At 36.4% G+C, this 13086-nt stretch overlaps 1 protein-coding gene across 1 annotated transcript in view; it reads left to right on the top strand.

Annotated features, from left to right (window-relative positions):
* PPP3R1 (protein phosphatase 3 regulatory subunit B, alpha) overlaps window positions 1-11744 on the top strand; it is a 32543-nt gene extending 20799 nt beyond the window's left edge. Inside the window, exons 4-6 of the mRNA XM_075203930.1 lie at window positions 3259-3318; window positions 6575-6759; window positions 9668-11744. Coding sequence (XP_075060031.1) covers window positions 3259-3318; window positions 6575-6759; window positions 9668-9715 — 293 coding nt within the window. The 3' untranslated portion in view covers window positions 9716-11744. The remainder of the gene's footprint in view (window positions 1-3258; window positions 3319-6574; window positions 6760-9667) is intronic.
* The last annotated feature ends 1342 nt before the right edge of the window (window positions 11745-13086 follow it).

The following is a 13086-nucleotide window of genomic DNA, read 5'->3' as shown; positions in this document are numbered from 1 at the left end:
AGTCATTTTTAAACTTGTCTTGCACCTACCAGATACACATAGCACATGTAAATATTGTTTGTATAGTTTGTGTACTTGATGTGGAAAACATATTGTCTACATGCCCTATGAAGCCCAGTATCCGGCCGTAAGACTGCCCTGAGCTATAATATGTGATTTTCAGGACCCCTCTCAGAAAGTATTCCTTTGCTATAGGAATAGTATTAAGTAGGTCCTTGACACACATTCTCTGTGGATGCGGTAAAATAATTTCAAATATGCTTTTGGTGTGTTCAAGATGGTCTGTCCATCCCATCAGTTCTCTATCTGCTGTCAGCCTATTCTGTTACATTTCTATGTTGTTTTGATGATTATTAGTTATGTTTGTTCTTGTACACTCAGGCTGCATATAACCTGGGTCAGTGTTCTGGAACAGGTAATAGGTGTGGCTTTGCAGCAGGCAGAGTTGCCAGGATGTTTCAGCATGAGAACTGCGTTTTTACCCGTTTTCTTCTTACAAAAGTACCAAACACTTATGGTTTAGATCTAATTATTTAACCTCCTTATTGCTAGATTGGTGTTTTCAAATGCACCATGTGTTGGGGAATTACACGTAACAGAAATTATTACTCACCACTTAGATTTTAAGCTCATTTGGGCAGGGCCATCTTTACCTTCTGTTACGTGTCATTGTATTTAATTTGTTTATATCATGATCCCCTCAATGTACAGCGCTATGTATTTTGTTGGCGCTTTATAAGTAAAAGATGATAATTGCTTGGTATTGTAATATTAGATTTGGGTTTGCAGTTGTCATGCATATGGAATTTGCTAGTTTGGTATAAAACATGTTTTGTACATTGGAAAGACTGATTAGAATACCTATACATAGGTAACAGACACAAACTTTTGCCACATTTCAGATATACTATAGATGATTTGGGGAACACTGCTAATATTAGAATTGTTTCTTAGGCCTTGCACAGAGAGCCTCATGTGGTTCATATTGCCTTATAATTATGCACTATGTACATAAATACAATTCTAGTGTATATTGTTGGTGCACCTATAAAATTACATCTGTAGATGTTACATAGTAGGGGTTGGGTTTGCTGTTCATTACCAGAAGATTGGAATGGATTCTTCTGTGCTCAGCTGATTCCTAGCACATGGATTCACAGTATCCATAGTTATATAGTGCACTAAAGGGCTATTTGCATGCAGATATCATATAATGTATTCATAAAGTTTGTGGCTCATGAACGAGGGCAGAGTTCAGAGGAGTGCCTGCTGTAGCCAGAGCGCTGGACAAACAGGTCACAGTTGTGCCTAATTGCTGGTGAGCCGTGCCCTGCTCATGGCTTATGATCTAGCCCTCTGGAGCACCCAATTTAAACTTCCTTAGAAGGGTCAGTTTCTCTCTGATTAAGAGTGTTTCTCTCTCTCTGGGCCACCTCCTGGATGTAGCCCAAATGGTGACTTGGTGCAGGTTCAGTCTTTAACACAGACATTTTTACAATCCACTAAGGCCTTCTACCCACTGGCCTATGAGTAAATGCATTGTGGAAGCCTATGTGGAGGTCCAAGTGAGCTTCAAACATTAGTGAACACATGTCAATGATTTATTTGTTACTAGAGTTTTCACTAGCATTTGTCACTTCATCTAGGTTTCACAATGCCAGTGAGTATGAAGCCTTTGTGTGTCTCCTCCGATCCTATATATATCTTCATGTCTGTGGCTTACATGTTTATAGAAATGATGTCCGGGTATTTTACTGGTGATACCATGAATGGCATATCCAGCACCAACTGAAAATTTTAGTGTATCTGGGCACGCTTAGGAATCGCATGCAACCGAATGATGTCCACTATAGGTGAATGTAGCTTGACCTAGAGCAGTTGTTGGCTAACCTTTTGTTATTTCAGGTATTGCGAAACTGCAAATCCCAGCACACCCTTCCAGCAATAAGCTGCTATGTATTATGAAAGCATGCTGGGACTTCTAGTTTTACAACACCTGGAGTGTCACAAGTTAGCCAACACTGACCTAGGGTACAATTGATTTGTATTTTCTGAAATGAATGATGGGACAGGGATGCTGCTCCTATTTTTGGGCAGACCTAATGCTTAAACTGCGGAATTTACTCGGCGCTCCTAAATACGGTTGTGTCCCTGTTTAGTAGTAGCATTATTTATCTTTAGGGGCAGTGTGATCGTTGTGTTGCAGAGCTGTGGGGATCAAGTGTCTCTTGGGTCATAAGGATGTTTCTGAATGTTTTAAATGTGAAATAGGGCAGTAGATAGACTCAATCCGTGAACCCACAGTTCTTGATGCTAAAGCATATGCAATTAAATGTATCTGGTCCGTTTATTTTATGACCAGTCCCAATTGTCAGGTTAAAAATTTCAAGTTTAGCGTCAAGAACACCATGATCACATTACCCCTAAAGATAAATATTACTACTAACAAGGGCATAACGATAATTAGGAGCGCTGAGTAATTTCTGTAGTTTATTTATACACAGTAGTGTGGTTAACTCTCTACTCTGTGCATACTGCCACAGCATCACTCAAGCTAGTTGTGCCGACCATTACTTTCTCCTCTATAGACCTATGAGTTATGTGTAATTTATCACTCTGCAGTCTGCTTGGGTACATTTTACTTTTATATGTTTGTCATGTGTTTTTCTTGGTGATTACTTCCAATAAACTACTGCTAACTTTGCATATGCGCTTTGTGTTGCTGAGTATTGACATGCAAGATGGTTTTTACATGGGTTTGTGTGCAATTTGCCTTTTCCTGTTTGTCATTTCAGAAGCACCTCACTATATATTTTCTTAATAGTGCTGGTGATCTCTTTACATTTTCTCACTGCGGTAGGTGTTGGTTTCTGTGTAGGCAGCGTTCAACACTCGTGCTTTCATTTCCAGGGCATGGGTGTTCTAGGATAGAACTGGTCACTGGGTAAGCATTCCCATGACCTTAACAGAGATTTTCTCTGCAGCGCTGTCTCTGCCATCTAAGGTTACAGTAAATAAGGCTTATTTCAGTCCATAGGAGGTTGACATAAAGGTTAACTTGGTGCATTACCATATAGATTTACTGCATTATCCTTTATTTGATTATTTGTTTTGCTTTTCTCTTGGGAGTGATACAGTAATAATTATGGTGGGTTTCTTTCTTTGTAACCTGAAGGAATGTTGTGATTAAAAAAATATATAAAAAAAATAGTAATTTGACATAATATGATTTTTTTACTTGTATTTTTCCTTCTACAGAATTTATTGAAGGAGTGTCACAGTTCAGTGTTAAAGGTGACAAGGAACAGAAACTGAGATGTAAGTAATTGTTTAAACATGAAATCTGTAGGTATTTGTGTCCATGAAAACAGGAGACTGGCAGCTTAAGTATCCACCATGACATGTTAAATACTGCAGGAAATGACGCTTCTTAGGATAAATATTGTTTCTAAAGTGTACCAGTCACCATGTCTTATTTTGTACATATATTACCTAATTATTTTGTGCGTGTGTATATGTATGTGTATATATGTGTATATATATATATATATATATATATATATATATATATATATATATATATATATATATATATATATATATATATGTATGCATATATATGTGTATGCATATATATGTGTATGTGTATATATATGTGTATGTATATATATATATATATATATATATATATACATACACACAAAATAATATATATATATATATATATATATATATAATATTATATTTTGCAATCCACTTTTTTTTCGAAACCATGCACAAGTGCAGATCAATTGCTCAGATATATTCAATAGTTCTGAGAACAAAGCCAGCTGTAATTTCCCAGCATACAATATTCAGAATGCTTTCTTGGACCAAGACTCTTTAGTCTGCTTGCGGCCCTTTATGTGGTTTCCCTGAGTCTTCACAGGTTTAAAATGGTTCTGTAATAATAACACAAAGGGTTCGCTTCATAGTGCATTAAAAACAATATTTTAATGAAAAGCTCAAAACATTTCACAATTAATGTGTATAGCAGAAGAGAATACAGTCAACACATATCCATAAAATCCAACAGGAAGGACAGCATAAATACTACACAGCAGACCAGCATACAATAAATACCACGAGTTTCTGCAGAGCTTGAGTTGTTGGGCCATGCTCCTTTCACGTTTCATCACAATGACTGTCAGGTTACATATTTTTTATTTAATTGACATGGCTCATTTTGCAGATTGGCTTCTAGTGAGGGCTCTCGTATATCCCTTCATAGATTAAACTAAAGTAGCTTAGATTTTATTTTTGCCTTTTTATTTTATTTTTGTTTGCTTTGCTGCTTTTGTAGAAGAGGCATGATCATGTGGAGTTCATAATCCTAGTCAATACTTTTTCGTCTGTATTTACTCGCAATGCTGAGGGATCTCGGAGAAGTCTGATGGGACTGCTTTCTATAGCCGCCTCCCTTTTTATTGGCCCTATAGTAACATTAATCATGACCTGTCCAACAGTTTCAAATGTGTAGACATTCAAGATCAATTAGAAAACTAAAAAAATATTTCAGTCCTTAAGTGCATTTTGATGACTCTCCCTTTCTTGATAATCTCCAAAGATTCTCTTGTTACGTAATTTTGTACTTGGGCAGCAGTGTTTAGAAGTTATGTCTGTGTATTTTTAATTTGTTTATGTATGCAAATTAGCTGAAGCCTATCCTTCTTAAAAGATGTGTTACCTATTTCTGGTTTTAATCTGAACTTGGACTCCCCGTTGTGCACATTTTTTGTGCAGGATGGATGAAGTGTGGGCCACATAACTACATTCTTTTGCACCTATCCATCCTGTGTGTACTTTCCCCATCATCTTCAGGATCCCTGCTCACTTCCTCTTATACCACTTTCATACTGCCACCCCAGCAATATCCCGGGTAGTTAACCCGGGATATTGCCGGGGCACAGGGCAGTATAGATAACAAGATTCCCGGGTCGGGCGGGTTCATACTGCACCTGCCCGCCCCGGGTTTTACAAAAAAAAAAGTGTTAAAAAAGATTTTAATTAAAAAAAAAAATACATAAGAAATGTTTACTTAACTTATTTTCAGCCAGCGGTGTCTCCGGTGCGTTGCCGGCTGTCAGGGGGACCTCTGGGTACTAAAATGACGTAATTTCTAGTCCTTTAGACTAAGTTAAGTAAACATTTTTTTATGTATTTTTTATTAATTAAAATCTTTTTTCTTTTTTTTACCTCACAATTTTTTTATTTTTTTTTTACAGTATGAATGGTGAGACCCGGGAATTACACGGGTTGCACCACTCATACTGCAGGCTAGCGGGGTCCAACACGGGAATTACCCCTCGCAAAAAGATTTTGTGGTTGGACTATTCATACTGCACCAAGACCCGGGTTTTTCAGCGTGCCTCTGCAAAAACCCGGGTTTTTGGTGCAGTATGAATGGGGTATTACAGACTATGCCTCTAAGCAACCTCTTGCTGACACTCCATAGAACAAGCTAATCTGGTTGGCCTATGTCTGAGCAATAGGCAACGCTCTGACTCCGCAGTGCCTGTTCAAGTAGCAGATAGCATGTACTTCTCATACAGTACCTCCCCTCCACCAATCACCAGCAAGCATTTTCCTTCCTAAAAGTACTCCCCATGAGTATTGGACTTAGGAAGTAGAGTACAGGCTTGTGATTGGGGGATAAACACAATCTCCACTGAGCCACACTTACTCTGCCTTCCTTCTAGATTGTAAGCGCTCCTTGCTAGTTTGCATGCTCTTCCATGAGCCGGGCTCTGACTACACTGTTCTCACATCTGCATTTATTTTGTCTACCTTGTGTCTTCCTATTTTATGTATGCTCTGTCCTCCCCACTTTCACCAACAATAATCATACTGTGTGAGGACCAGAGCTTGCTCAATAGATGGTTGTATAGAGTACCTGTCTGCAAACCCATTAGCATAGTGATAAGTATGAAAGAGGAAGAAAGCACTTATTCCTGAAAACGAGAGGAAAAACCACAGTGATATACATTTATGTACCACGGTGGCTCAGTGGTTAGCACTTCTGCCTTACAGCACTGGGGTCATGAGTTCAATTCCCGGCCATGGCCTTATCTGTGAGGAGTTTGTATGTTCTCCCCGTGTTTGCGTGGGTTTCCTCCGGGTGCTCCGGTTTCCTCCCACACTCCAAAAACATACTAGTAGGTTAATTGGCTGCTAACAAATTGACCCTAGTCTGTCTGTGTGTGTTGGGGAATTTAGACTGTAATCCCCAATGTGGCAGGAACTGATGTGAGCGAGTTCTCTGTACAGCGCTGCGGAATTAGTGGCGCTATATAAATAAATGATGATGATGTACCCACAATATTTCATGTTATGGGAAAGATGCAGGAAAATGCATATGGCCCTAGCATTTCAATAGCGAATTGTCATTTTTGTATGATATAATTCCTCTGTAGTATAGCGCTATGTGCAAATCCCTTTCTGCTCAAATAACCTTGTCCTATAATAGTTATTATGCTATGTTTGCATGATGCATTGGTGTAAACCATGTATTTTTTATTCTTTTTTTTTTAAATAGTTGCTTTCCGTATATATGACATGGACAAGGATGGCTATATCTCCAATGGCGAGCTTTTCCAAGTGTTGAAGATGATGGTCGGAAACAATCTCAAGGACACTCAGCTACAGCAAATAGTAGACAAAACGATTATCAATGCAGATAAAGATGGAGATGGAAGAATATCTTTTGAAGAATTCTGTGCTGTAAGTAGAAGACCTTTTGAAAATCACCAACTGTCTTTACCCCAAACCCTGACCTCCCCCCTGGGTCTTTGTGGTTAGCTGTTCATAAGCCTCTTATCCACTTTAACAGACTGATTAAGAGGGTGTAGGGCTGTACTTTTTACACAATTTGTCACCTCCAATTTCAAGAAACGGGCAGATGTAATTTAGATGGAAGTGAAAGTAAAAATAACATTTTGATGCATTTTTTCCCACTGATTTGTAACTTTTTAAAAATAATTAGTCCTTTTGAAACTTTTGCTGTTTTGCATTTGACCGCAGCTTAGAAAATCAGGATCAAGCGAGGACAATTTTGAGCAGTGGGATTTGTGTATTACTGTGATTTTTTTTATTTTATTTAATTAGATTTTTTTATTTTATAATTCAGGTCAAAGTACTGAACATTAAGCTCTTATTATCCATTAAGGAGGAGTTTAATAGATGTGCTGTTAACCCACATTCTGTATATTATTGTAAAGTCACTAGAATTTCATGTGTGTAGTCAAATGTCCTTTGACTAAAACTGCAATGAAAATATGTTATGGTCCTTTGCCTTGATCTATGCAGTTTTAATACTCTTTGGATTGATCTTTTTCCCAAGGCCCATTCATGAAGTGTGCGTTACGCCCAGTAATTGTCTGCCAGGCTGCCGCATATAATCTTTTTGATTTGTTTTAAATCTGTACTAAGAGCAATTGGCATAAATAGTTGCAGTTAGTGATAATCAATAAGGTAGAGTACTAGTGACTTTTATATCTTTCAGAGCTGGCATGTCTCCTAACCTTTATATAATAAATTACAAAGTTCAGTTTTCCTACTTTCCGCGACCTTTCACAAAGCTAATTTCCCAAGTGTTGTGTGACGTCTTCATGACCTGTATCTGAAGATAGGAAATAATGAGAATATATAGGTTCTGATTTTAGCCTTTTTGTTTAGTTTATGTTGGTATGTTTAAGTATACTTTTTTTTATAACATTTTATTTTATTACATGTACTTTTCCAACCAACTTCTTGTAGTCCCATGTCAGTCTGGTACGCATAGAGTGTGTATGACAGAAGGGCATCTAGCTACAATGGCTAATTGTGTAATTTTTGCCCTTCTCGTGCATTTCACGTTCCACAGTCTGTGAGGTTACTTCAGTTGTAACATTCATTCCAGAGGGAAACTCACAATGTAGCCAAACTAGGCATCATGTTATCTTGCAGGTTAAATCCCACTCCCACTTTTAGGTATTTTATTCTAAAAATAAATAAGAATTTTTGTTTATATGAAGGACAGGTTATCAATGATACTGATTTTTGTTTCAATAACCAAATCCTCCTTTATAATAAGGTAACTTCTGAAATATTTGAGGGAGAAATGAATCTAGAATTGGTAGATTTCTTCTGCAACATGTTAATGCTTCTTACTTATGAATACAATACCCATTACCTTTTTGTTATGTATTAGAATGTACTTTTCTCAGTAACCTGGCTGGTTAAGATTTAGCTGTACTCACTCTTTTAATCACATGTTGAACTGCGTTAAAATGTATTCTGTGCATAACTTGTTTGCCTAAACATGTTTGTTTTACTACTGATGCTATAAATCTGCTCCTACCGAGCTGCAGCTTGAGTGGTTCAGTGAGTCCATTCTCCGATTGTAAACAATGGCAAGGAAGTCTGTTTAAAAAAATATATAAAATCACGCTACTGCCAATGTGCACAGCTTACTGTAGGCCGGAAGCAGTGACTTCTTTTTGTATAGTTGATGTTTCGATGGCACTGTGACTTAAGTGTAGGTTTACCCTAGAGGTTATATATTTTAAGCACAAACGGAACACTTTCAGAATGTTTTAAGACTCCAGTTAAGCTGCCTCATTATCTCAAAGCTGTTTTGCATTGTAAGCTTCCCCATGAAGCAATGAAGCAGCGTAACTGTAATCCCTCGTTTTAACCTTTTTTTTTTTTTTTTTTTTTTTTTTTTTTTAAATATTATAATTTACAAAGGCGTATAAGTTGACACTCTTTTGTATGGTGTCCACTAACCTCGCTGGCAATTTTGCTTTGTGATCTAATTGGTCCACCTGTCCTCCGTCTACCCCTCTGCCCAATGGTATACCTGAAATCTGTAATATACAAACAATAGCTGTTAACAGAAGGCATTAGACAAACTTTGTCAGAAAATAGTAGAAGAGGGTGAGAAGACAGGGAAAGGAGAGTTAAGGAGGGATAAGGGAAGTCAAGGACTCCTCAGAGATCAGTGTAAGAGCTACTTCTACCATCCAAAGATGAGAAGATGATTCAGAATTTATGGGTTAATAGTTTTATTGGACAGATGTGCTTTGTAGGCGATTAGTCCCATTCTATGTTGTACATCGTCTTCAGTCTTGAAAAATACTTCTGTAGCCCCATGTTATCTAGGATTTCTTCTACCCACCCACTACACTCTGTTACCCTTTAGCACACTGATGTATGCTTATAAGGCTTCAAGCTTTATCTGCTCATCATGTAACGTTTGACACTTATCCGTGTCTCTTAAATTCTAGTTTTCCTGCATTTTCTCATAATAATTTGCCTCCAAAAATGTTTAAACTTCTTGTATCATCTTAAACTGACACACACTCTTCTAAAACTGTACAAAAAAACTAGTCCAGTGCTTGTGTCTGTCTGGGGACAGATTTGGGTCTGACTTAAGAAGTAGACATTCTTGTTGACCATCCACAATTATGACCTATACCTTTCTTATATATCCATAGTCTTGTGGTTAGTGTAGCTTATTTATGACTAGGATATTTGATTTATAGTTTTATATTGATGCATTGCCCTTCATGTTAATAACCTTCAAAGTTTTGTTTATATTGTGTTCATACTTATTTTCTACTAATGGATAGCCTGTCCTCTCTTGCAGGTTGTAGGAGGTTTAGATATCCACAAAAAGATGGTGGTTGATGTGTGACTCTTCAGAGCATCACCCAACACTTTTGCTTTCTTCTCCATCTCTGAAGATCTGCTCAAGACGTCCAGCAACGCTCTCTCTGTGTATTTTAAATGGAAGTATTTTTCTCTGTGAAGCCACATTTTCCAACATGAGCCTCATGAAGCCAACTTAAGTGTTATTGAACATTTTATTCTCTCAATAACTGTGTAGCACTTTAAGGTCTGAAGGACAGCAAGATGGGGAAGAGCGTATCAGTGTGATGGAGAAAAAGAAGGGAGTTGGCTTTTTTTATTTATTTTTTTCATCTTTTATAACAAGGAATTTATATATATAGCTTTCTATGTAGTCATTAGATGGGCTTAAACTTAATTACTTGAGTGAAAACTAAACTAGAGTAAAAAGTGCCAAGCAGAACATAAGCCGTTCAATACACGAAAATAAATCCTTACTTTTATTTCACACAGTATGTATATGTGTGTGTGTGTATGCGAGTTTGTGTGTTTATCTATATCTTAATGTAGATATACAGATATAGAAGAATGTATATTTGCAACTGGATGTTTAGCCAGTGTGTTTCTTGTGATATTTTTATTATTCTCTTTAAGGATTGTGTACATTAACTGCTTAGATTGACGGGAATCAACAGCGTTGATCACTTTACATGTCTGTCGGTTTTTTTTGTTTTTTTAAAGCGGGAAATTTGTATGTTTAATTTATACATGTTAATATATTACCAGGGACTGTGTCTCTTGCTTTTTGAAATGTAGTTGAATGTTACTGCCAAGTGAAAACCCTTTTTAATGCATATAGTAACTGCACAGAACTTTTTCTTCTGCTTTATGTAGTTGATAAAGCCACTACACCTTTTATTTTCCATCAATGCAGCAACTGCAAAGGGTACACTGTATATGGAGCCTCTCCCTTTACATACGCAGTGTGGGGGAATTGTAATGAGCAAACTACTGCAGGCAGCATGACTGGTAACAATGACATTGATACATACACTTAGAGATACACACACTAGGCAATAGGAGAGGATTTGTATTATTTTTCTGGCGGAATGTTCTTCCTATGTAATCCTCTTACCTGAAATGACACCATGTTGTTTTGGTCTGTCCGTATTACTACATCATGTGTGATATAAAAGTAGTGAGACTTTTCTGAAACGTTTTCACCTCTCCTGTTTCTGCTCTGGTACTATTGGCTGGAAAAGATATATATATATAATTACATTTAAAAAAAAAATGCTGAATATTACTACTTTTTTTTTTTTTTTTTTTGTTTGTTTGTTTGTTTTTTTTTTAAGCATATCCATGGTGTTTTTTTATATATAGAGAATAGTAACGGGCTGGTGAATGATTGCAAAAATAAATAAAATAAATAAAATAAAAACAACTTGCCTGCCATAGCTGTTCCTTCAACTGAGTTGCTGCACATCAGGGGCTCTGTCTGTGCGAGAGAAATCGAGGTGCTTGGTGTCCTTGCATGACATGAAGTTTTGCATGTAGATCGATTTGAAATGTTCCTCTTGTTTACATAATTTGCATTATATATAAATATATATAATATAAAAAAAGAAATGTTGCCAAACTTTGGTACATGTTGATGTTCAATCAAAAAAAAAAAAAAAAAATCTCCACTACATGTAATTTTTTTTTTTTTTTCTTCCTCTGGATCAGTCCGTGGTTCACTATCCCAGCCAGTGGTCTTCTGTTCCAGTGTTAGCTGCCATGTGCACTGCTTCAAGGGGGATATAGTCTTTTGTGAATTTATTCATTTTTTTTGTACATAAATTGTGTTATAAACATTTTAGCAGATGCATTCTATTTCTTATGCTTGTGCATTTCTTGGCTGATGTTAAAATAGCAATCATTTCCTTATTGGAGATTTTTTTTTTTTTTCACTTTTTTTTTTTTTTATTTTAAAGTTTGTGTGGGGAAATGGTTAATGTTGAAAGTTAATTTTTTTTCTTTCCTCTGCATGCTATATAACTTGTAGGAACTGTAGAATCCTTCATACTGTATGAATAAAAAAATGGAACTTGTTACTTAGTTTTTGGCTTTTTTATTATCTAAGAAATGAAAGTTCTGATCTACAGATATTATTCAAGTTTTATTAAAATATATATTAAACACACAATTCAGATGCCTATTTTAAATAGACACCCTAATATGTATCAATTAGTAAATATAAATTGATCACAAATTATCCATGAATTAATATATAGATATTCAGTATTCACAAATTGCTTGTTTCGTCAAATGTTCATTAAGTGCACCATTTGGTAACTCCATATAAATATTGTCTCAATGAATCCAAAGACTGATATAAATGTTCCTTTTTGAAAAAATTACGTAAACTTCTCATGAGATCTTCATATGGCCAAAACTTATACATGCATGTTGAAAATAAAAGGTTATGGAGTTTGATCAATCGGAAAAGTTTAAAATTACAGAGGTATTCTTTATGAGAAAACAGACTTTCCCAATCTTGAATTGTATATAAATAGTCACATATACTGTGGGGGCCATTCACCTGCCAGAGATGAGGCATACATCGCTATTAAAATCAATAATAATGCTCCCATTCAGTAATTTCTGTATGGATGACTTCAAGTGGTTATCCCGAAAGCCGATATACATCCATTTAATAACAGCCAAGACACTTGTGGCTGTGTAAATAAGCTGTGTATCCAAAAGGAACGGATACAGAATACTAAACAGCTTACTAACGTGTGTGTTTATCTGGACAATTGTCTCACTACCCCTGGTGCATTTCTCTGCCCACTTGTGATTGGCGGCTTCATCAGAGGAAATATTGCCTTACTGTTTACAGCACTAATTAACTTTCCCTGGCCGGTCACATGATCGTAACTGTTTATTATTATATGGTTCTGTAGAAACAATTGGCTTTCAGAAAGATGTATTACAAATGCATTTCACACCACACCTTACCAGAATAATAGGGAAGCTGTTTCATAGGATCCTTTTACTTTTGGGGGATAACAAACGGAGAAGCTAACATGCAAACTGTAATGTTTGATTTAGAAATCGCTAACATATTACCCCTGCACTTAACAAGGCTGTAGGTAAATATGCTTATATTGAGCCCTGTAATTCTGCCCGATGTAATTAATAACAGTTGGTTAACCAAAATAAATAGTTGTTGGTACTTTCTAATGTTACTTCAGTGGACTTAAGTAGGCTGGGTACACATTACAGTGTTTTCTGCAGATTATTGGGCCAATCAGATGATAAATGACTGGTCCGATATCATAGTAGTGTGTACCCTACAGCGAGCAACTATTATCGTTTCAAAGCCCATTGTATCGGTGATTGAGATTTTTAAACTGAACTAAAAATCTCATTCAAAGATGGAACAATGTTCCA

Source organism: Mixophyes fleayi, chromosome 3, assembly GCF_038048845.1.
Source record: "Mixophyes fleayi isolate aMixFle1 chromosome 3, aMixFle1.hap1, whole genome shotgun sequence".
Classification (NCBI taxonomy): domain Eukaryota; kingdom Metazoa; phylum Chordata; class Amphibia; order Anura; family Limnodynastidae; genus Mixophyes; species Mixophyes fleayi.
This window is presented reverse-complemented; position numbering and strand designations above follow the sequence as displayed.